This window comes from Diabrotica virgifera, chromosome 2, assembly GCF_917563875.1.
Source record: "Diabrotica virgifera virgifera chromosome 2, PGI_DIABVI_V3a".
Classification (NCBI taxonomy): Eukaryota; Metazoa; Arthropoda; class Insecta; order Coleoptera; family Chrysomelidae; genus Diabrotica; species Diabrotica virgifera.
In genome coordinates, this window is record NC_065444.1 from 37,263,123 (window position 1) to 37,289,952 (window position 26,830).

Below are 26,830 nucleotides of genomic sequence, written 5' to 3' on the forward strand. Positions count from 1 at the left end.
TAGGTTTGATGAAAATTCTTTTAATAGTGATTGTGTGCCTCAATTTTCAATGTGGTATTTAATACACAAACCATACATTCATGTCATAACAAAATAGACTGACCTTTACTGATGATTTGACAATGTCTTCACACAAAACACGTTTCCTCTTGGCTTGGGTTGCGATCCAACGACTCGTCCCAGTCTTCCAGTAATGCCTCTGCTCCTTTGAAAACTACGCCTCGTACAGCACTCGTTCCTGCCTTCTCCTGATGCCGTGTTCTACCTTTTTCAAACACTTCAACAAAACCGGGATACTCTAGACTCAAGGAGTTATATTACTATCTCGACTCGGTCTATCACTCGTTCCACGATATCTTACTTTTTATTTTTTTTAAAGACAAAACTAACCAACCCGGCGTTTCACTTTTTTGTACACTCTTCTCGAACACTGGACTTCGCCTATCGATCGCTCAAAACCTTCTGGCTCTCCTTTCTCATTCATTCTCCTACTTCCAAATACCCCTTCCAGCATTCAAAAATCAAACAATCCAAAGCAACTTTCAATTATCCGTATTTACCAACACAAACTTTCCTTTTTCTAAATATCTTAATGGATTTCAAGAAAAAATAATATTTCCCGTTTCAATTTTACTTTCCACATTAACCCTCTTTACAAATTTAATAACCTATTATCTTATTTGCTAGAATATGAATTATCGGTGGTTATTCACACCTTTCCACGAACACTTTCTTTTTAAACATCACTCTAATTGTTTACTTGAGTCGTATTGTTCCTGGGGTTCGTAAACACTTCTCCGAAACACTTTCTTAAAAACTACCTATACATAATTTGTTTTATACAGGGTGTTCCAAATTTACATGCCCGCGGTCGAGAAAAACGAAAACCTTTATTTTTATTAGAATTTTAAATATAACTATAGACTTTTATTTCTTATGTCAAATAGGAATATAACAATATGTAATTTATTTAATTTAAAATACATTTTCCTGCTGTTAGAAAACAGCTTTTTGCTTAAATTCAATGTTCAAACTGCCAAGAGGCAGATAGTGGCAGCTTGAACATTGAATTTAAGTGTAAAGTAATGTTTATTTGTTCAATAAACATTTATTTCTGTTTTCTGACAGCAGTAGAATGTATTTTGAATTAAATAAATTACATACATTCTTCTTTTTGTGTCAATTAATTTAATTAAAAATTTTTTTGACACCCTGTATAATTAATCATGTTAATGTTTATATTACTGAATAGGGAATTGAATAACCTTTCAAATGAGCTAGCACTCGACCTCTATTCCTATTTAAAACAATAGTCGATGGATGACGTAACTAGTACCATTTACGATATATATGTCAAAAAATCATAACTTAAAAATCGAATAACTATTGTATGTTACATTTTTTTCTAATTCTGTAAATAAAGCAGTTTACAGGGGGACATAATATAGTGAATAATCGTGTACATGTGTCTGATCGTCTGTCTTGCAGCGCCGCAGTCACAAGAAGGCGAGGGAAGTTTACCCCATATGTAGAGGGAGTCGGCGCATATTCCATAGTTTGTTCTAATTCGATTAAGGGCTGCCCAAATCTTATGGGGACGTTCAAATTCGCTAGGTTTTTCTATGATGTTCGGTAGACTTTAGTACTGCGGATCTGTCTTACTTTCCCAATCTTCTCTCCATTGGGTATTTAAGTCAAAATTGGATTGCCGCAGAGCTTAAGTAGATTTTAGAGGGGGTAACCTAGATCAGAAACAGTTTCCAAGAATATCGGGGATGTCGTTGTGGACTATAAGCTGGTGACTGTCCATTATTTTGTTTATATTCTTTAATCAATGCATGTTCGCGGCGTAGGTTGGGTGGTGCTATATTACTAAGGGTAGGTAGCCACATTGTAGGGGTGGGCCTAATTGTGCCTGTTATCATACGCATAGCACGGTTTAGTTGAGTGTCGACCAGGTGGGTATGCCTGCTATTTAGCCACACTAGTGCACATTATTCTGCCACCGGATATATTAGGCCAAGAGCAGAGCTTGTTATGGTTTTCAGTTTTGCTGCTGTTTTCGTCAGGTGTTCTCTGAATGTGAGCGTTCTGTCCAGAGTAACCCCAAGGTATTTTGGGTATTTATTGTGTTTCAACAGTTTGTTATTAAAATACACTCGCAATAAGGGGGTAGGCGCAAAATATTGGTCCAATGCTTTTTAAATGCATTCATTTTTTTTTTCGAATCCTGAGAAAACTATTAAATATTTTTGAAAATTTAAACGCATAATGAAAGGCTACATTATTACCAAGAGCCGAAAGACCCTTAGAGTAAACAAAAAGTTTCTTTTGAATGAAATATTTAAAATTAAAAGTCACACTAAAAGTTTTCAGGGACTTTCTGTCCTCGGTAATAATGTAATCTTTCATTTTGCGTTTAAATTTTTCAAGAATACTTTTTAGTTTACTTGGATTCGAAAAAAAAATTATGCATTTAAATAGCATTGGACCAAGATTTTGCGCCTACCCCTTAAATCGGTTGAATAGTATTCAATATATCCCTAATAAGAGTAGAAAAAAAATATTAATGAATCATCTTGTAGAACGAAAATTAGCCACATTTTACCAAAGTTCAAACGCTTTATTTTGATGTTAACTATCACCCATTAGCTAATGTCCGATTAATTGAAGGGCTCGTGGCAATAACGGACCTAAGCCACATTTTTTGAAATTTGAAGATTTTAGTAAAACGGGCCCTGTAACAATGGTCTCAAGCCACCAGCGAAGTTTTACGGCTATTGGGCAATAAATGTGGCCACCAGGCTATAATGACCTTGTCCGACTTGCAAAATCATGGAAAATTTTTAAGCAAGAACGTCATAAGCTACAGTAAAATCAACATGGCGACACATAATCGGAGAGTGTTGAAAGAAAAACAATTATTTTATAGGGAAAAATACAGTAGTTTGGTTCGGATTTTGACTCTGACGATTCTGTAAAGGATCGAGAATATTCTCCGCATACGAGTTCCAGTGAAAGTTATGAATCTTATCCGAAAAAGGTAAGTAAACATTTTAGTGGCTTGAGACCTTCTGGCTGTAGGATATGTGGCTTGTGTCTTAATAAGTGATAATAACATTAAATTTACTTTTTTAGTAAAACGTAGCCCCAAATAACCTGTTGTAAATTTTTTATTGATAAAGAGCCGTTAACACTAATATTCTATTTTAATTCGTTTGTCAATAACACGTTTTAAGACCAAAAAAGTATTTTAGTTAGTAGGTGGCTTCTTGGTTCGATAGCGTACACCCAAATTCCATATTCATTAAACACATCCTAAATGGAGCGTTTGATGAAGCAAATGTTGGTAAGAGGGTTGTAAAGTTTGGTGACAACAAAAAGTTTAAAAAATGTACATATGGAGGACCAATAATACTGAACATCAAAAAAATTCAGGCTATAAAGAAACTTTTACAATATATTCCTCTCACAAACCAGCAGTTTTATCTCAGTATTATTGGAATCAGCACAAGTAACATTGAACAAGACTATAACCAAGTTGATGAAACAGAGGAAGTAGACAGGGATGATGAAACCGATTTTTTTTAATAAAAAATAATATTGTAGGTATATTCATTTTGTTATTTTCAAAAAGGTCATAAGTCACATTTATTTGTTTAATAAATTTTTTCTTAAAAGATGCAGTGTCATTTTGTATCTGTCTTTGAAAAAATATATTTAAGAATTTATTATGCATGTAAGGAATTAAGGTAAACATTATAAAATATAAAAATGTGATTTCAGGATTTTATCAAAAACTTCTAAACGTGATTTACTCAAAACTTTTCAAATGAGGCTTAGGTCCCTTATTGCCCCGACCCCTTCAATTATGGGACACCTTTTATAAGATCCCTACGAAATTTTGTTTAATAAAATAATTACTTTCAGAATTTCTCGAGAATTGAAACCTGTCTTAAATCTGGTGAAGAGCGTTGAGGATAAAAAACAAATACCGTTAAAATGGAATTTTGGCGAAAGAGAAATGGGTTGAAAGGAAATTTAGTACATCCTGATCGACAAAACAAGAAACTATCTGCTACAGCTCAGCGAAGGATGTTAATTGAGGAAATGTTAGCTGCTAATGGCTCTTTATTTTCAGAAACTGATAAGAAAATACTGACGTCTCTTGTAGGTGATCAAAATCAACCTAAAGAATGGGTCAATCCAATGTTTAAAAATACCGTTTATTCTGATAACGAATCTCGCGAAGTACATGGGGATCTGCCATGTAATTTTAATGAAGATCGGAACGCAAGATGGGACCAATGGGATGAATCTGGGGCCGAAAAGCCTAAAACATCTTTCTTGTCCTCATTCTCGGACCAGGATCCACCTGAAAATCGAAATCAAAGAAATCAATTTCGTGGCGAAACCCAAGGCGTAAATCTGTTTAACCCTCAAAGAAGTTCTTTTATACAAGAAAGGAGCCCTGGCCAGGATCCACCTGAAAATCGAAATCAAAGAAATCAATTTCGTGGCGAAACCCAAGGCGTAAATCTGTTTAACCCTCAAAGAAGTTCTTTTATACAAGAAAGGAGCCCTGGCCAGGATCCACCTGAAAATCGAAATCAAAGAAATCAATTTCGTGGCGAAACCCAAGGCGTAAATCTGTTTAACCTTCAAAGAAGTTCTTTTATACAAGAAAGGAACCCTCTTAACAGTGAAAGAAGTTCTTTAGACAACAACCTCTCTGATGCACAAAGGCGAAGGATGGTAATTGAGGAAATATTAGCTGCTAATAGCTCTTCATTCTCAGAAGCTCACAAGAAAACACTGAACTCGCATTTTAGTGTTGAAGATTGTGTAAGAGGTCCTTTTAAAAATACTGCCTATTCTGATAAAGAATCTCGCGGAGTATGTGGAGACTTGCCATATAATTTTGATGAAGAAAGAAGAAACCAAGAAGATCGGAACGCAAAGAACGTTTCTGGGACATCTTTCTGGTCTAATAATCGAAATGAAAGAAATGAATTTCTTCCCGAAACCCGAGACGTAAGTCCGTTTAACCCTCAAAGAGGTCCTTTAATACCAGAAAGGAGTCCTCTAAATCCTGAAAGAAGTTCCCTAGAGCAATATGGAAGCTCGAATAACCAACAAGCAAAAAGTGTTTCTGGGTCATCTTTCTGGTCTAAAAGTCGATTTGAAAGAAATGAATTTCGCCCCGAAACCCGGGACATAAGTCCGGTTAACCCTCAAAGAAATCCTATAATACCAGAAAGGAGTACTCTAAACTTTAAAAGAGGTTCTCTAGAGCAATATGGAAGCCCGAATAACCAAGAAGCAAAAAACGTTTCTGGGTCATCTTTCTGGTCCGAAAATCGATTTGAAAAAAATCAACTTAGTCCCAAAACCCGAGACGTAAGTCCGAAAGTTAACCCTCAAAGAAGTCTTTTCATACCAGAAACGAATCCTCTAAACCGTGAAAGAAGTTCTCTGGAGCAATATGGAAGTTCCAATAACCAACAGCAAAGAAATCAATTTCGTTTCGAAACCAGAGAAGTAAGTTTGCTTAACCCTCGAAGAAGTCCTTTTATACGAGAAAGGAATCCTCTAAACAGTGAAAGAAATTCTTTAGAGCAATATGGGAGCTCGAGTAACCAACAAGATACCAGACACATATCAGTGGACAGGAGGACTCTCCTGGATGAGATAATAGATTTTGAAGCACCACAAGATAATTCTGGTAACGGTATTGCACCTTTAATGACCCAAAGCACACAAGATGATTCTGGTAACAATATTGAGATACTAGATTTTAAACCACCACAAGATAATTCTGGTAACGGTATTGCACCTTCAAAGGTTTACAATTATGGACCAATTCCGAAGGGTTGCGTTCGAGTAAAAATGTGGATTGATAAGAGTATATCCTTCTCAGATCCATTGCATATTCTGAGGCAACTGTCACAGCAAAATTCATGTCTGAGGACGAAAAGTTGGACGGTTTTAGATGTTAAGAACAATCCAAAGACGGGCTTTATATTCCTGGTACAGTTAAGACAGGAGCATCTCACTGTTTTACGGAGCTTCAACATGGCACCCTGTATTCAGAAGAAAAAAACTTTATTTAAAGTTCTACAACCTGGAGAGGAATTAAACTATTTTTAGAGGAATTGGTAAGCTTTTTTACTTATTTTTTTTTACTTATTTTTTTTTACTTATTGTTTTTTTTGCTTTTACGTGGGTGGTCCGATAAGTACTTAGCCCTTTCTATATCATGCCGCTATCATACGCTAAAACCTTGCGGGTGGTTGCCACCCCATCTCGGGGTGGGAATTTTTTATTACATTTTAACCATGTAATTCGATGGAAAAAGTGATTCTAAGAAAAAAATGTTTTTTACATTTTCTTCGTAAAACTAATATTTTTCGAGTTATTCGCGCTTGAAAATAACAGTTTTTCGACGAAAAAATCGACTTTTTAGATGGTTTTTTGAGAATACCTCGAAAAATATGCTATATGTTTTTGGCGATAAAATGTTTCTTCAAAAATGATTTTGTGGGATTTTTAAAGAGCTATAAGACTGTGTAAATTAAATTCCGTAAGATCCCTTAGTTTTTAATTGGGGCGGGTTTAAGGGGCTCTAATAAGGGGGTGTTTACTGGTAAATAGAGGTTTTAAGCAGCTATATCTGGCTAACTATTCACTGTAATGAAAATCTATGCACAGGGTAATTTTAGTCATTAAGAAAGTTACAATTTAGTAGTTAATAATTTTTTTCGTATCTTCAGTATTTTCGGAGATATTTTGAAGAAAAAGGTGAAAAATACCAAATTGCAAAAAATCAATTTTTCTTTAAACTCAAATTTTTCCAAAATTAGGCATTTTAAATACGTCAAACTCCTTGAGTGTATTGATAATATAAATATAAAAGGAACTACAGAAAGGTTAAGACCAATTTTGAATTAGGAAGGTAGTTAGGGGGTTGTTTTCACTGATTTTTTCGTAGAGAAAAGCAGGTACCGACATTTTTTTGATTATAAATCGCTTAATTTTTATGATATAAACTTTTTATTATTTTTTTGAAAGGTCTAATTGTATACTTGAAAAAAGATTATTTAAGTTTTCCTCGAAAAATGCAAATGTTTCCCATTATTTGGCTTTGAATATTTCAAATTATGCATTTGACGAAAAAAGCTAACCTTTAACATGCCGTATCACGGTTTGTATTGGTCTTAAAAATATTATTGGAAAATAATTTGGTTTGTGTTACTAATGCCTGGTTGCACCAACAGATCTTAAGCTCCAGCTTAGCTAAGCTCTACTTATAAATAGGGCCTCCTTGAGTATCACTTACGTTGCACCATAATTTTAGATTCTTATCTTATTATCAATTATATCTATTATTATATTATGGTATTCTTATTGTAATATATTATAATTATATTATATTAATTCTTATGATATTCTCGACTTAAGCATAAGATCTGTTGGTGCAACCGGGCATAAAAGATACAATTTTCATATCTACATTTTTTTTGATTAAATGCATATTTTTCGAGGTATGTATTCTCAAAAAACCCTCTAAAAAAGCCGATTTTTGAAAAACTGGTATTTTCAAGCGCGAATAACTCGAAAAATATTAGCATTACGAAGAAAATGTAAAAAACATTTTTCTTAAATTTTTTTTTTCTTAAAATCTCTTTTTCCATCGAATTACATGTCTAAAGTGTAAAAAAAATCCCACCCGAGATGGGGTGTCAACCACCCCAAGGTTTTAGCGTATGATAGCGGCATGATACAGAAAATGATCCTCAGCCTATTCCCTACCTTCTTTGAAAAATTCAAGTAAATCCATGCTGGACGAAAAAATTGCAAGCCAAAATGCTTCATTTCCTCAATCAACTATTGGGGCCGACCGACCGGTTCTGTCCCGTCATACAGCTGACCGACTATAACTTTTATTTATATTTAATTTAGAATGTGCGTACTGATTTTCAGCCTTAGTAAATGGATTTAATTACCTTCGTAGGAAAGCAACTTTGATACCCTCTCAGTAACCCCTGTTCTACGTTTCGCTTGACTGACCGCAGTATGTTTCTCTACACAATCACAGTAGGTAATCAACTGTGAAAAATCTAGCTTTAGTAAATTCAAAGAGATTTTTCAGCGCTGCCTCTCCGTCTATAAGTAGTTTTGTTTTGATCGTTTGTGGAAATGTGCGTGTCTTGGTATTTCAGAAAAATGAAAAAAGAGCAATAACAAGCGGTGATTCGATTCTCGTTTTTGGTAGAGGACGATTTCGATCTCATGAGCGATTGAATGCTGTGTGCGGTGACTCTTCTCCTTCTGGTGTGACTGGAAGTCACGCCCAGATGCGCCGAAAACGGTTACCACGAGGATAACTTGAAAAAAATTCACGCTCTAATATTGGCAGATCGCCGACTGAAGGTACGTGAGATAGCTGAGACAATAGGCAGCTCAAAAGATTACGTGAGTCTTTTTATGCATGAAATTTTGGGCATGAAAAAGCAGTGGCGGCTCGTGGCTTTAGGGACAGGGTCGGCAAGGTTTTGTCTTCTCAGATAGGTATGCCATCTAATTAAAAGGCTTCAATTTCATAGAAGATTTTTGGTTTTTGTTTTTTTTTTATTTTTTTTTGTAAACCTGTTTATAAATGAACTCTAGTCTATGATGTTTCGAAATAGCAAAATTACCGTCATTGTAAAATTTATTATTGTTTTGGAGAGGTTTTAAAAGTTTTTTTCTATTGACATTTGAGACAAGTTTGACATTCTCTCTTGTTTCATGGTGTTTCGACAATACGTTTTGACTCTTTTGAGACAAGTGAAATCTCGTTCATTTGAGGCAAAATTTGCCCACATTTGAGCACAATAATTTATTAACTTCGGGTATATTATTTATTAAATTAACAATAATTTATTTAGATCAGCATATAAAACCGTTAATCCATTTTCTTATTTTATTTGATTAAAGAATGATGGATAATTTTTAATGAACTTGTCTAATAGATATTTTGAAAATTCTTTGGAAATAATAATCCAATTAAGTTATCCTTCCACTCAAAAAGGTCCGGAACATTGTTTAAATAATCAAAATGTCAAAAAATTAAGAAAAACTTCGATTTTTTTTTAACTTTCAAAGTATTCACTTCTGAGAAAAGTTATACTGACATAAAAGTTGGGTAATTAAATTTCCTACAATATAGGATTGGTTAAAAATTTTAAAAAGTGTCATCCTTGTTTCAAAACAGCAATAATTGCGAAAAAAACATAAAAAATAAGTATTCGCATTTTACGTTTTTCAACCATTTATGCTACACTTAGGACCTTCATATACTGTACTTGTACCTACTGACAATAAAGCAGATAGCAAGTTGATTTTTTTTACATATGTATAGAAGAAAGGTACAGTATTCTTCTATACGTAAAAATAAAAACAACTTGCTGTCTGCTTTATTTTCAGTTCTGCAACATTTTGAAAAAATGAATTTTTTTGCTAAAGCTGGATTGCAAAATTTATCTTGCAAAATCTATTGAACCGATCTTAATGAAATGCACAGTATTGTTTTATTATATGATATAGTTTTTCTGGGTAAAATTATGAAGGTTCTAAGTGTAGCATAAACGGTTGAAAAATGTAAAAGGCGACTACTTGTTTTTTATGATTTTTTCGCAGTTATTTATTTATAATATTTGTTTATTTATAACAAGGGTGACAATTTTTAAATTTTTAACTAATCCTATATTGTAGGAAATTTAATTAAGCAACTTTTATGTCAGTGCAACTTTTCTCGAAAATGAATACTTTTAAAGTTATAATCAAAAAATGAAGAAAAAACATTTCCTTCATTTTTTGAAATTTTGATTATTGATGTTCCGGACCTTTTTGAGTGGGAGGATAACTCAAATATTATTATATGAGTTATTTGCAAGCAATTTCTGCAAACAAATATGAGTCACCTCTCAACGTCCAAATTAATGTTACTTATATTTTTACAAATGCGCCCTGGTACGTGTCTTGTTGCCGTTTGCAGATCACCGCTGCGTCGGCACATTGTTTTTCTGTCGTACTTGTCATTCAAATAAATACGGGGAATGTATAATTGGTTGCCAATCGGCTAATATTCCACAGCTCCTTATTACAACCCTGTATTTTATATCACTATTGAAAAGTACCATTACCGTACTTTAATTTTTAGATAACATTCCCTATGTCTAAATTTATTAGTTTTCGAGATATTTTCATTTTTCAATGGACCAGTAGCGTGACCACCCAAATCACCAGAATTTAATAAACTGGACTGATTTTTTTGGGGTTACGTTAATAATGAAGTTTATAAAATACTTCCAACAACAAGGGATGAGATGAAAAACAGAATACAAAGTGTATTTCGATGTGTTAATTTACAAATGCTCCGTAGAGTAAGTAGCTCATTCAATGATCGTTTTTAGGCGTACATAAATGTGATAGGAGATAATTTTGAACACCTTATGTAATTAAATATTAAAAATATTTTATTAGAAGTAGCTTCTAATTTTTTCAAACATGTTTTTTTGCAAAATGTATTACTGTTAAATTATGTTTCGTTCTTTATTTGTTACATTGTTACATTTACATACAAAATTAGTGTTTAATTGTCTTCACAAAATATTGTATATTTGGTGTTTGTGTGTTTTTTTGTAAAATTTATTACTCATTTTCTTTGTTTATTTGTTGCATTTACATAAAAAGATAGTTTTTAATTGTTTCAAAAATGTTGCATGTAGTGGTTGTGTTTTTGTTTGTAAAATGTATTATTAATAAATTATTTTTATTTCTTTATTTGCTACATACAGTGTTATATTGATTACCGGATTGATAATCGGTAATCTTCAATTGTCAATTCAGTCATGGCTTACTTAAAATTTAGATAAATTTAAAAACACCTAAAATAATTTGCTCTGAAAAATGAAAATATCTCGAAAACTAATAAATTTGGGCATAGGGAATGTTATATAAAAATTAAAGTACGTTAATGTTACGTTTCAATAATGATATAAAATACAGGGTGTTCCATTTAACATTACTGAGAAAATAATGTACTTGCGTTTTGACTCACCCTGTATTTGATATAAAGAAAATTAGCAATATCAATCATTCTTAAAAATTTTGACAATAAATAAAAAAATATGGCATTAATAAACCATTGCTGTTGTGCTTATTTTTATTTATACAGGGAGTTGAACTTGTTACGATTTTCATATAAAATTGGTTATAACTATGTAAATACCCTGTATAACATAACAAATCTTTATATTTTTGTGATGAAGAAGTTAACAGGATTTCGAATTTAAAATAAAATATAGGGTGTTCCATTTAAAAAAAAAACATGTTTGGTCTGCCACTGTGTTATCGAACATCCTGTAACATTCTAACTAATTTTGTAATGTGAAGCTCAAATGTGGCTAAAATTTTTGTTATTAACTTTTATTGCTATCTATTACTATAGCGGGGCTATTGAGCTTTACCCTACTAATCAATCGCCCTGTATTTAAAAAAATCTATAATGTGTCCATAAATGTGTGGGTCGGCACTGCCGACCCTGACCAGCCGCCACTGTGAGAAAGATGTCAGCGTGATGGGTGCCAAATTTGCTCACTTAGGACAACAAGCGCAACCACTAGACCACTTCAGAGCAGTGAGCAGTGTCTTATAAGCGTAACCCGAAGAAGTTTCTACGTTGTTTCATAGCTGTCGGCGAAACATGGGTCCACTGGTACACGATTCTGTATAAATCCTGACCCATTACTTAGCGGCGTGTAATTTGGGTTTCCTATATAAACTTGAATCGGCGAAATGGGCATTTTGAGTTATTTAAAAAATATTACATACAAATAGAAATTGGAATAAAATAGAAATGGGAAAATTATTAATTTATAGATATTACAAAGAAAAGGTATCTAAATTAAATGGTTTTCGAGCAAGTCATCCTGTATGAAAGAATTTTATAAATAACTAGCTGACCCGGCAGACTTCGTACTGCCTCAATAGATAAAAACAACTTTTGTAAACAATAAACTTAAAATAAACAAAAGGAATTCATAATTAATAAACAAAAAATGCTCGATGCGAATGAGTTTTTATTATTATTTTTAATGAATTACACATGATGTTTGAAGTAATAAAGTTTAGTTAGAAGTAACAAAATAAAGTTTGCAGTGCAACAGTTGCAATCTTAAATTTGTTTATCTTATAATGAATATAACAGCTTTATTTTATTTACATTCAAAACAACCCTGTATTTATAATTGGGTTCGGGGTTGTCCAACTATATAGGTGTTGATTAATCAAAATAAAATAAAATTAAAATTAAATATCATTAAATAAAATGAAACAAAATTTCATAAAATTGAATAAAAGTTAATAAAAATAAATAGAATCTAATAAAAATAATTAAAACTTAATTAAATTAAATACAATGAAACAAAATTAATTAAAATTAAATAAAATTTTATAATTTGCTGCTTGTTCTTTTCGTGTGCTCAGAACTTTTCTCCTGCTTGCCGTTCGTCAGAAAAGTTCGGTAGAGATATTTTTTGAAAGTTTCGAAAAATTAAGAAATTCATATTTTGCCCAATTTAAGTCCAAAATTTAAACAGTTGCACTTTTCTTCAATGAAATTTGTTGCTCGTTCTTCTTCTGTCCTCAGAATATTTCTACGGCTTAAGATATTGTATTTTGGACACCGATTGAGCTAGAGAAAAAATTTTAGTACGGTTCTGTTCGGAATTCAGCAAGGAGTAGACCTATTTAATTTCGTATTCTTCACGTCATTATTGTGAGAGTTATGACGTCATACGCAACCCCCTTATGACGTAGAGATATGAAATATAGATATAAACCTACTACCTGACACCTGACAAATTTCATAAAAATCGGTCAAGTCGTTTCGGAGCAGTATGGCAACAAACACTGTAAAAAGAGCATTTTGTACATATAGCTGTAAAAATTTTGGTGGCTACTAAAATGACAATATAAAACCGTATAAACCTTCCCTGAACTTCCACAAATAATACAACATCAAAATTAGCCAAATCGGTCCAACCATTCTCGAGTTTTAGCGAGACTAACGAACAGCAATTGATTTTTATATATTATAAGATGCAAAATTTTAGATGGCTATTAAAAAATTACGGTAGAAGATAGAAAAGTGAAAATATGGGGTTGTATTTACCTTTGCCTTCCACATCACACAAAATTAAGAAAAAGCAGTTGACCAAAAAAATAAAAAAAATATATTAGGGGGCAGCCCCCGTTACGACGTACGGATATGAAAAATACATAACCTATTCTCGGTCCGGTCGAATATACACGGAAAATTTCATAAAAATTTATTCAGTCGTTCTCGAGTTATGTGTTGGTAACTGTCACGACTTTCTTTTGTTTCTATAGATGTAAAATATTTAAATGGCCATTAAAAAATAACGGTTTGTGATAGAAAAGTGAAAATTTAGGGTTGTATGTATCTTTGCGTTCCACATCATATAAAATTAAAAAAAAGAGTTTGTCCGAAAAAATTGAAAAAAATATCAGGGGGCAACTCCCCTTAAGACGCACGGGTATGAAATATAGATCACAACCTACTCCCAGTCCGGTCGAGTATACTTGCAAAATTTCATAAAAATAGATCAAGTCGTTTCGGAGCAGTATGGCAACAAACACTGTAAAAAGAGCATTTTATACATATAGCTGTAAAAATTTTGGTGGCTACTAAAATGACAATATAAAACCGTATAAACCTTCCCTGAACTTCCACAAATAATTCAACATCAAAATTAGCCAAATCGGTCTAGCCATTCTCGAGTTTTAGCGAGACTAACGCACAGCAATTGATTTTTATATATAAGATAAAATTTTGCTATATTACCTAACCACTTTAAAAATTCACATTGTAAGGCATGAATAAATTAAATTATGTAGGTATATAGTATCTTTTTAAATGCACTTACTGAAAAGTTATTACTATAAAGATTGATCTGTGGCTATGCTTGACTTAAATAAAACAGCGATTAAATAATATAAAAAATCACAAATTTTATTAAATTTGGGAAAGTACATATCATAAATACAAATACCAATGTTAAAAAGTATTTAAATAACAAGCATTTAGGTATAGACTCAAAATTCAAAATATATATTCAAAAAATATTTGTGTCATTCATGTCTTACAATGTGAATTTTTAAAGTGGTTAGGTACATATATAGCAAAATTTTATTATTTATAAAATTCTTTCATGCAGCATGACTTGCTCAAAAACGTTTTTAGGTATCTTTTCTTTGTAATATCTATAAATCAATAATTTTCCCATTTCTCAGAAGTTTTCGAAATATGTAGGTACCTAGTATGTACCTACATTGCACACCGCAGCCATATGAACATTATTTATTAAATGAAGAATTAGATGAACTTTAAAATACTTATTTAGTTCAGTGAACCAGAAAAAAACACAAATTGTATATTTTTGTATAAAATGTTATGTATAAATGTGTTTTGTATAATGTGTTTTGTATAAATGTTATTATAATTATTAGGTAATCTACATTGATTTGTATATACATTTGTAATAATATAAGTTTTTGAGCCTTTGATCGACTAAAAGCGCACAAGCTGTCACCAATAAAAATGACAAATATATGATCACCGTCATGGGACGATAACTGGGCGATACAATTACGAACATGCGCACAACAAACGGTACAAGTAGTTTCGTGACGGTTTCTGGACCGTCCAAAAGTTCATATTGGAACAAACCTGTAATAAACAGGACCATTTCGCGATTCAAGTTTATTAGGTAACACAAATTACACGCCGCTAAGTAATGGGTCAGGATCTAGAATCGAGTCTGGTACACACCAGAGACCAAAATACACTCGAGACAGTGGACATCACCCCGCGAACGTGCTCCAAAGACAAATACGTCATGACGTCATATCTGCCGACAAGGTAATAGCACCGTGGCATAGCCACCTTTACTTTGCAAGCTATGAAGAGAAAAAGGCAACGTCGCAATTGATGACGTCGGTAGTCTGACTTTCGGACTACCGCTTTCGAAACTACGATTTTAAAGTGCCAATTCTGGTAAAGCTTATAGTATTTTTTGAGTCAAACAAGAAAATATTAATTAGAAGTTTGTACAAAATAAAATTAAAAGTAATTCCTTGTAAGTAACGTTTATTATACAAAAAAAAAACCAATAACAAGAATATAAATGGGATTCATATTTTTCGAATCCTGAGAAAACTAATAAGTATTTTTGAAAAATTTAAACGCAGAATGAAAGATTACGTTATTAGCGAGGGCCGAAAGTCCCTGAGAACTTCTTTGTTTATTTTAATATGTTACAGGGGTGAAAAACTAAGAAAATTTAGTGTGATTTTTAGTTTCAAATATGTCATTCAAAAAAAAACTTTTTATTAATTCTAAGGAACTTTCGGCCCTCGGTAATAAAGTAATCTTTCATTCTGCGTTTAAATTTTTCAAAAATACTTATTAGTTTTCTCAGGATTCGAAAAAAATGATCACATTTAAAATTTTGACAGGCGTCAAAATTTTGCATTTTGTTCCTTTCCCCTTAAAGTTTGTCGCACTTATTTAGAAACACCCTGAATTGATAAAGAACAAAAATCTAGTTGTTAAAGTAGCTAACTTTTTTTATTATCCAACATAAGCGAATTAATAAAAAAAAACAGAATGTTATTAAGAAAACCGGAGTCTATAGTATAGTTGGGTTTTAATTTCAGTATTTTATAAATGCCCGGTACACAATAAAAATTTAACTGGTTAGCAACAATATTATTACAGCGGTATTGTTAAAGAATTAGGCTATAACATATTAAAAAATCACTTAAATCGGCCAACAGGTTTAGGAAATATAAGACATTAAAAATGACAAAATTTTTAAGTGGACGGATTTCTATATGCACGCAAGTTTATACAGGGTGTTTGGTAAAGAATGAGCCATAGCTTAACCTCGGGTTCCTGAAGCCGGACTCAAACGACTCGTGTACTTGGCGAATAATCGTCACTTGCTTATACTGGCAATGCTGTGTGAGTGGGTTACTAGTACAATTATTGTACTATTTGTCAAACACTAATAATAATAATGTTAATACTACTAATGGCTATTAATTGTCAAACCTCCCAAAAGTGTTCTAGTAACCCTCCCAAAAGACATAGTAAGTAACGCAAATAACGATTATTCGCCAAGTACACGAGTCGTTTGAGTCCGGCTTGAGGTTAAAATAGGCCGATTTAAGCTAACTTACCTTAGTACAAAGTTTATAATAACCGAGATACAGGATGTCAAATTTAAACTTTTTTTTTATTTACTATTGAATATTTCCTGACAGGTATGAGATAACAACATGAAATTTGGTATGTGGGGTTTTTTGGGTCGAGAAAACTAAATTTCCTACCAAAAATTATGTATTGCCCAGAGGGCGCCACATACGCCTTTCAGCACTCATTTATTACGTTCAATTTTTTTTATCCCTCCGTATAATTTTGACATTAAAATTTTTATTGTCCTATTAGTTTTACTTAAAAAAGGTATACTTCTTTCATCTCCCTAAATAGACCAGTAAGGATCTGTTTTTAGGTGGATGTGTGAGGTGGCATTCAGATTTTTGCGGTTAAAGTTAGGTGATAACTTCGTTAATAATAATTGATTTATGCTCCTTCTCAAATATGCCCGGAACATTAACCTTTAACTACACGCGCTGGCGTATTTTGTACGCCAGATATAAGAATTCTATTGCAAATATATTTAAAAATTTAATTTTTGACCTTGTTTATCTCTCTAACCTATCACTGGAATGTGCTTTACAATTTGGTTGTAGTTTCGTTATAATGGGCGTTTTGGGAAGATCGTAATTTACAGTTTATTATTTGTTATTTCCGGTGGTGGACAATGTACGCCACGATTATATTAATATAAGTAGTAATATAAGTACGTATTTCAATTGTTTTTTAGTCATTATGGCACAAACTATATTGTTCTTTATAAACAATACATTTTCTCTTGTAAAAAATCACATTTCAAAAAATGTTTTATTAGTAATTTTAGTTATCATGGAATCCAGTTATTCCATGATTCCAGTTATAAATCCCAATTGGCTTACTGAGAAGGAACTCCAAGTATTCACTGATGCCGAATAAGGTTTATAACAAAAAACTAAGTGTATTTTTTCAAAAAAAAAAACTAAACAAATCCACTGTTTTTAAGTGTATTTTCTTGTGGCGTATAAAGTACGCCACGCGTGTAGTTATGTTATAACTTGATGCGCGGGTAGTTAAAGGTTAATAAAAAAAATAAAATATTTAAAAATTTCAAAAAATTTCGTTTTTTTTTTCTACTTTTTTTGCTTATAACTTTAAAACGGTTGATTTTGGAACAAAGTCGTATAGGAATAAAACAAAGATAATTAAATTGTCTATCAGATGCGATTGGTTAAAAATGTCTTAATTTATCACCCTTGCTGCAAAATAGCAATAAATATAAAATAAGGGGGCAAAACAAGCCTGTCCTTATTCAATGATATTCCATCACTTAGGTTACACTTGGAACCTTTCTAATTCGCAAATTTCATTAAAATTGACTTACTAGATTTTGAATAATAATTTTGTAATCTAAACTTTTTTAAAAAAATTAAATTTTTTTAAAATCTTGCACAACAAAAACTAGATCATACAAAGATTTGTCAATTTTTTTACATATAAAGAAGCACTCCACCTATCTAATGCACTTTACAGAATTGAAATCGGATTGTTTAAGCAGCCTCAGCAATGTTTTAAACTTATAAACAATTTTTTGGCTTATAAACAAATTAGTCCTGTGGCCAGGAGGGGGTGCTACGGGCTCCTTTATTTAGATGGACTTACCCAAGATTTTTATGTATTTTTTGACCCGTAGAACACGATTTTTTTGGGTAACAGTTGATCCGGATGTCGATAATATTGTTATAAACAAATAATTTGAGGAATTACTTAACATCGATTTTTCGAAAAATAAAACATTTTTTTGTATTTCTTGGGTAATTCTAAGCAAAAAATGCTCTTAAGTTTTTTCGTAGGATGCATAGTTTTCGAGATAAACGCAGTGGAACTTTCAAAAATTCGAAAAATTGCAATTTTTGAACGCGAATAACTTTTGAGTAAAAAATAAAATAGCAATTCTGCTGAAAGCATTTGAAAGTTTAAGTCAAATTATACCGGTTTTAATTATTTGCATTGTTAAAAATTAATTTTTTTATTATTAAACAAAGCTATTTGTTTGTAAGTCAAAAAATTGTTTATAAGTTTAAAACATTGCTGAGGCCCCTTAAATAATCCGATTTTAATTCTGTAAAGTGTATTAGATAGGTAGAGCACCTCTTTATATGTAAAAAAATTAGACAACTTCTAAATGGTCTACTTTTTGTTCAGAAAGATTTTAAAAATTTGAACTTTTTTAAAAACATTTAGATTGCAAATTTATTATGCAAAATCTATTAGGTCGATTTTAATTAAATTTGGTACACGGTTTAAGTATGTTACAAAGAATTTCCTAAGCGAATTACTAAGGTTCTAAGTGCCACCAAAGTGGTTAAAAACATTGAATAACAACAGGCGTATTTTGCCCCCTTATTTTGTATTTATTGCTATATTGCAGAAAAGTTAATACGTTAAGACATTTTTGACCAGTCGTATATCATACAAAATTCAATTATATTTATTTTATTTCTCTACGACTTTGTTCCAAAACGAATCGTTTTAAAGTTATAAGCAAAGAAAGCAGAAAAAAATCGACGTTTTTCGAAATTTTTAAATATTTTAATTTTTTTATTAATGTTCCGGGCATATTTGAGAAGGAGCATAAGTCAATTATTATTATTGAAGCTGTCACCTAACTTTATCTGCAAAAATCCGAATGCCACCTCTCACATCCAAAAATAGACGTTTTTTCACAGATCCTTACTGGTCTAAAAGTAAACCGTTTTCGAGATAAACGAATTTTAATCTGCGATACACCATCATTTTTAGCATATCATTATAGTTACACCCGAAAAATAACTTAAAACTATAATAATTGTGCCAGTTCTCAAATTTATGTAATTGCATCGCAAATTCCATTTGAAGAAATTTGCGATACATTTTTGGATAATTTTGTGGTTTTAAGTTATTTTTCTGGTGTAATTACAATGATATCATGCTAAAAATTATGTTGCACCGCAGATTTAAAATGCGTTTATCTCGAAAACGGTTGAGTTTAGGGAGACGAAAGAGGTATACCTTTTTTAAATAAAACTAATAGGGGAATAAAAATTTTAATGTCAAAATTATACGGAGTGACGGATAAAAAAAATTTAACGTATTAAATGAGTGCTGACAGGCGTATGTGGCGCCCTCTGGACAACACATAATTTTTAATAGAAAATTTAGTTTTCTCGTCCCACAAAACCCCCACATACCAAATTTCGTGTTGATATCTCATGCCTGTCAGGAAATATTCAATAATAAATAAAAAAAAGTTTAAATTTGACACCCTGTATCTGGGTTATTATAAACTTTGTACTGAGGTAAGTTAGCTTAAATCGGCCTATTTTAACCTCAGGAATCTGAGGTTAAGCTATGGCCCATTCTTTACCAAACACCCTGTATAAAAATATATTATATTGAACTAAAATCATCCTAATAACATACCTTTTAATGTTCTTTATAATTTGGAGCACGAAATATTGTAAAATGTTTCAGTTTCTCTGTAAATACGGTGAATATTATTTAAAAACAAATGAGAACTGTCAGAATTAATCGGTTTACCAATAGATGTTGCCAAGTTTCAACTTCATGGCTTGTTAAGTAAAGGTGGCTATGACCGTGGTAATAGCCACCGTTTTCTGGGATTCACAAGATGTGATCTATATCAACTTCCGTGAAAAGGGCAAAACGGTCACAGTGGTTTACTATGCCGCATTATTGGGCTGCTTCGACGCCGAATTGCAGAGAAAACAGTCTGAATTGGGAAAGAAAAAGTGCTCTTCTACCATGACAACATACCGTACACGTCCGTTTTTGTCATGGCCAAATATGTCGAATTGGGCTACGAACTGCTGTCTCGTCCACCGTATTCTCCATATTTGGCATGTACTTCTTTTTGTTTCCAAACTTGAAAAGTCACTCTCTGATCAGAGATGTGAGTAGAATGAGCTCATCGTCGCCCTGGAATGGAAAGTCCACTTTACAGACCTCGAGAAACGGGCTTTTCAGACGGGTTAAAGAAGTTGGTGCATCGCTGGATCAAATGTATCGAGCTAAAATAAGAATATGTTCGGGAATAAATAATAACAACTTTTCCTAAGTTTTCATTTTTCTTTTGTCCCCTAGGTACTTATCGGACGGCCCTATGGTTTGTTTTTAAACCAAGAGGAGTAAACTAAAAAGATAGATTCACACCCAAAAAGTTACTAGAAAAATCACCAAATACATCTTTTTTATCATATCGGCATTCGAAGGTAATCCATAAATATTATATTATATTAATTCGTAGCTAAAGAGTTTTTAAAACAACTGCTTTTTATGTAAAAGCAGATTAATAAAAGTCTAAAATTTAAAGGAATAACGCAGAAAACACAAAAAATCGTCGATATAACTGTATATATATATATATATGTATATATATATAGAAATATATCCAGAAATAGTGGATGTGTGAGTTATTCGTAAGGGGATTTTTCCACATTCTCTATTTCATTTGTTTATATATATATATATATATATATATATATATATATATATATATATATATATATATATATATATATATATATATCAAACAAATGAAATAGAGAATGTGGAAAAATCCCCTTACGAACAATTCACACATCCACCATTTCAGTCGGTAAACCAATAACTTAGATCTTTTGATCACTGAGTGTGTTTCAAAGATTTACATCTTTTGTTTTTTTGTTTTTCAAATATATATATATATATATATATATATATATATATAATGAGTGAGTCTTCTACAGCTGTCGCCGCTTCTCGCATCCTAATTTCCAGCGTTTTCTGTCGAAGCAATCTTCAGTTTTTAGGTCTCTGGCGGTCATTGCATCTTCGACATCTTCTCTCCAGGATCGTCTTGGTCTACCTCGTTTTCTTCTAGTGGGTGGAGTCCATTTTTCTATTTTTTTCGGCCATCTATTTTCAGGCATTCTCTGAAGGTGTCCATACCAGTTAAGTCTTTTGGCTTCGATTGTGTCTATTATATCTAGATCAATTTCCATTTGTCTCCTAATATCTTCGTTTCTCACCCTATCAAGTCTTAGTGAGTCGGCAACATCGTCTCCAATAGTTCATTTCCATCGCCTTAATTTTTGACTTGTTTCTTTGGTTGATTTCCCAGAGTTCAGCGCCGTACAACCCAATACTTTCTATTATTGTTTTATACATTCTTCTTTTATTTTCTTTTGTTATTTTATTACTCCACGATAGTCCGTGTAGCTGTCTGGTGGCTGATCTTGCTTGGCCAATCCTGGAATGTATTTCGTCGTTACTCCCTGCTTTTGAAGATATTTGGACTCCTAAGTATTTGAAGACTTCTGTTGGGTTTATAGTTCCCATTTCAATTTGTAAGCGTTCTGGTGTTTCTCCTACAACTAAGTACTCGGTTTTTTGTATATTAATTGTAAGGCCCCACTTAGTGTACTCCTCTTCCAGTTTTCTGAGCATATAGTCTATATCACTCTCGTCTTCGGCTAGAATGGCTTGGTCGTCAGCGAAGTGTATTGTGTACAATCTATCGTCATCGATTGGGATGCCCATATTGCAGCACTTTCTTCTCCACAGTGAGAGTGCCTCATTTAAATATATTTTAAAGAGTGTAGGTGCTATGCAGCAGCCTTGCTTTAGGCCCTTACTAATAGGAATTTCTCTCGTTAATTTGTTTCCAGTTTTAATGTTTAACCGTCATATTTTTGTAAAGCTGTTGTACTGCTTGTATATTTTTTTTGCCTATTCCTTGTTTTTCCATTGCTATCCAGAGCATTGAAAGTGGTACACTATCGTATGCCTTTGTCAGATCAATAAAAACTATATGGGTGGAAAGGTTGTGGGCTAATCTTTTCTCAATAACCTGCTTTAGGGAAAATATGCTGTCCATACAGGATCTGCCTGCACGAAAGCCATTTTGTTCTTCTACATCTGTCATCTTTTTTTCAATTTTATTTTTTATTATTTTTCCATAGAGTCTTGAGAGTGAGTTTATGACACTAAGCCCCCTGTAGTTTGAACAATTTTTTCTATCTCCTTTTTTGTATATATTGTTAATATGTGCTTTTGTCCACTCAGGTGGTAAATCATGACCTTTATAGAATAAGGAGAAAACATACGCAAGTAATTCTCGTAATACTTGTGGGCTGTGTTTTAGTAATTCGTTCGGTATTCCTTGTGGTCCGCATGTCTTTCGATTTTTTAGAGTTCGTATTGCATTCTCGACTTCCTGTACTGTTATTTCATCGTCTTTATCGTATTCTACTTCGTATGTTGTTGTACTGATGTTCGTGAACTTTATTAACCTATTAAATGTAAAAATTTCATAATAAATGTCATTAATGTCAAAATTTCAAAACAGTGGAGTAAACTTGCCTGCCGTTGGACCAATTACAAACAAACATTATGGCGGGGTAAATTTGAATTACTCCTCCTGGTTTAAAAACAAACCATAGTACTTTTTTTACTTACATAATTGGACTTCGAGCTATTAGACCAGGGCGGGTCTGTTTTGAGGTGGATGTGAGACGTGGCATTCGGATTTTTGCAGAAAGAGTTGGGTGATAACTTCAATAATAAAATAATTTACTTATGCTACCTCTCAAATATGCCCGGTACATTAACTAATATCATTTTATTTCCACTTTCCTCGCTTTTAACTTGAAAACGATTCATTTACATTAACATAAACATAACATTAGTTAACTAATAATAAAATAATTATTATAATACTGTTAATTATATAAATAATTAATATATAAATAATTAACAAAAAGTTAACTATTTGTTAATTATTTTATTGTAATTGGCATACGAGGCGAAAAGATTTGATTTTGATTCAGAGAACCACTGCAGGCTCTCCTGAAGATACCAAGAGGTTGAAATGGATCATAGACAGATGGTAGTGGTCTCTGAATCGTAATTAAATCTTAACTGCTTTTATAAAAAATACCTACCTGCGTTTTTACTCACTTCTTGACTGCTAGGAAGCAGATTTGTTGATCCTTTATCTAGATAAATTGATGTGTTGTGGAATGTATGTTTTACAGGGTGTCCAGAAACTCTACCGACAAGAAGACAGGAGATTCCTCAGATAATTTTAAGACAAATTAACCAAATTCATCTAGTCCGAAAATGTTTCCTAAGGGAGCTAGAGCTCCTTGAAGATGGCGTCATTAGTTTTTCTTAAATACCTCCAGAACGCTTCTAGTCAGAAAAACAAAAATGGGTACACATATTTATCTGCTAGAGATAAAGGGATTTCATCCATTGTGAAGTTCTAGTACCAGTCATAGGCGTCCTTTTTGGGTGGGGCAACGGTTATTTTATCGCATAAGTTTTTTGTCTTTAAGTTTTAAGCATTTTGATAGTGGATTATTAAATTGTGATGTATTCTAGTACTAAAGGGTACTCATGTTTTAAGTCGGTAGGACACACCGTTTTCTAGAAAAATCGATTTGAAAATTTTTCGTTTCCTGAATTTGAAAAAAATTGAAAAATTAAAAAAAAACGGTGTATTTTACCAACTTAAACAAGAGTACCTTTTAGTACTAGAATACCTCATAATTTAATAATCTAGTGTCAAAAATTCTTAACAATTAAAGACAAAAGAGTTATGCGATAAAATAACCGTTGACCTACCCAAAACGGACGCATATGACCGGTACTAGAAATTCGCCATTAATGAAATCGATTCATCTCTGGAATATAAATAAATGTACCAGTTTTCGTTTTTCTAAATAGTTTTTTTTTTAATTTTTTTTGATATTCAAAAAACGAAAAATTTTCAAATCGATTTTTCTAGAAACCGGTGTATCCTATCGACTTAAAGTAAGAGTCCTTTTTGGTACCTACTATAATACCTTACATTTTAATAATCCAGACCCAAGAATGCTTAGAAATTAAAAACAAAAAAGTTATACGATAATATAACTGTAGCCCTACCCAAAACGGACGCCTATTACCGGTACTAGAAATTTGCAATAGATGGAATCGATTTAACTCTGGAAGATAATTATGTGTACCAAGTTTCGTTTTTCTAAATAGAAGCGTTCTGGAGATATTTAAGAAAAACTAATTACCAGACGCCATCTTCAAATAGCTCTAGATCCGTTATGAAGCATTTTCGGACGAGATAAATTGGGTTAAATTGTCTTAAAATTATCTGAGGAATCTCCTGTCTTCGTTTGTCGGTAGAGTTTCTGGACACCCTGTATATTCCCAACGTCTATTCATTTATCGCTCTTTTTTAAGAAATCTAAAAGATTTTATTTTTAAATATTTATTTGTTTGAAAATGGAGTCTCCTGGTTTCGCCTATCTTTTATTAGATGTCGCTATTGCGTCTATTTTTTGTTATTTTTTTTATGTTTGACAGTTAAATCACAAATTAACACGTTTTATTTTTTAGATGTCCAACTTCTTCAAATAGATGTCTCGACTTCAAGATAAAATAATGATTTTTCTTTATAAGAATTTTATTGTACGAACTGTAGAATAGTAGTGTACTGATTTCACATTATACATAGGTGTGTTTAATTTTTTTTATAAGAATCTTATTGTAGGAACTGCAGAATAGTAGTGTATTGATTTCACATTATATGTATGTTTAAATAAAGAGGTAATAGTCAGAATTTGTGTTTTGGTTGTATTTCAATGTAAATTAAATTTAGTTAAAAATCAAAATTTTGGAATATAACTTCGTTCAAATGTCTAATTGTGAAAAAGTTACTGAAAATTATAAACTTTAGAGACGGCTGCTCTGAAAATTTCTTGTCCGAGATATTCCAATTTTCTGGTTTTGATTGTATAGACGGAGAGCTAGAGCCGAAAAATCATCGTCATAAGTAATATGGAGTTTTTCCTGTGAAATGTGTCCATTGTATATTGACAATTATGACCCCTTTCAGGCTGACACCTCAGTGGATACAGGAAGTAGCAATAAGGGATGAAAGGGGAAAGTTAGTGCAGTCATTAAAGGTTTTCACCTCCTATTTTGTTAAACCTCCATCGATTTGCATGAAAATTGGTGACTAGTTAGAGGATACCTCAAGAAACAAAACTGATTTGGTGCCACTTGCACTTTTACCCTGGTGGTGAATACCACCCCTTCCCGCGGGTGAAAACTATTTTATTATAAATAACTCCACAAATCGATAGAGGGACAAATTTTAAGTAAAATTTGTTATATCATGTTATTAAAGTAAATCAATACTTTTTGAGTTATTAAAAATCAAAAATTTGTCTATTTAAGAGCATATGCGTGAAGTTACGGATGAAAAAAAGGACATATTAATTGTATGTTAGTAAAATATTATTTTTATATTATTTCGATATTTAATTGATTTTTTTTATTATAAACTGAATATGTCCAGAAACTGGGGTGTCCAATCAGGGCCGTGTCGTGCTATGATGCGGCGAGACTATAGAAAAAGTGAAAAGTTACAGACAATACGGCTAATGATCAAATGAAAATTTAATGAAATTGCAGACAATTTTGATATAATTTCCGAATTTCCAGCTGAAAATGAAATTCATTCCAGGAGAAAAAAGCGTTTATTTGACTATCAAAAATCTGTGTACGAGCTCTTAACAGATAAAGCTAAATTTAAAATAAATTTGTTCATTTATATTTTAGACATTGCCGTTCTTTGATTGTTCGATTTTCGCTTCTAGAAACTCATAATAAAAATTTTAAATTTTTATGATATTTTTAAATTGAGGGAAATAGATGATAAAACACTAGAAAAATATTGTATGCATTTTCATTCAATACTTTCAATAGAAAAAGAAAAAGAATTGATGATATAATCATCTTCTAGAAGAATTGCGTGATATATTTCAAATGATACCATACTCCATGAAACCTTTAGAGGTTTTGTGCTATTTGTGCCAAAATGACCTAATTTATTTACACCCAAATGTAGTTGTAAACTAAGAATTTTATTAACGCTCCCTGTATGGGTAGCTAGTGAGGAAAGAAGTTTTTCAAAATTAAAAACTATTTACGAAGCTCCATAAGACAAACAAAATAAAAAATTTAGCCCTTATTTCAGTAGAGTTCTCTACCTATGTATCCCAACTAGACTACACCAATCTTATTGACGAGTTTGCCAAAATTAAAATCAGAAGGATATAATTATAATTTTTGTAAATGTTACTTAAGAGCATAGGCGCAAATTTTGCTTGCAGTGCTATTTAAATGCATTCGCTTTTTTTCGAATCCTGAAAAACTAATAAATATTTTTGAGAAATTTAAACACAGATTGAAAGATTACATTATTACCGCCCGCAGGCCGAAAGCCCCTTACAATAAACAAAAGGTTTCTTTTGAATAAGATATTTGAAATAAACAATTACACTCAATTTTCTCTTAATTTTCACCCTGTAACTTATTCAAATAAACATTATAAAGGTTTCAGGGACTTTCGGCCCTCGGTAATGTAATTTTTTATTCTGCATTTAAATTTTTCAAAAATACTAATTCGTTTTCTCAGGAATCCCAAAAAATAATGCATTTAAAAAGCATTGCACGCAAATT

The 26,830-nt window shown here is 32.1% G+C and overlaps 1 protein-coding gene across 5 annotated transcripts in view; it reads left to right on the forward strand.

Moving 5' to 3' along the window:
• LOC114329640 (GATA zinc finger domain-containing protein 14-like) overlaps positions 1-24,923 on the forward strand; it is a 71,697-nt gene extending 46,774 nt beyond the window's left edge. For 3 of the 5 annotated variants that reach the window (XM_050643583.1, XM_050643584.1, XM_050643582.1), the window contains 2 exons: positions 3,931-6,158; positions 24,701-24,923. In XM_050643583.1, coding sequence (XP_050499540.1) covers positions 4,003-6,150 — 2,148 coding nt within the window. In that variant the 5' untranslated portion in view covers positions 3,931-4,002 and the 3' untranslated portion in view covers positions 6,151-6,158; positions 24,701-24,923. Of the gene's footprint in view, positions 1-3,930; positions 6,159-20,407; positions 20,536-24,700 lie in introns of those variants that run through there. The other 2 variants (XR_007696377.1, XM_050643589.1) reach the window with 2 other exon arrangements.
• Positions 24,924-26,830: the final 1,907 nt, after the last annotated feature.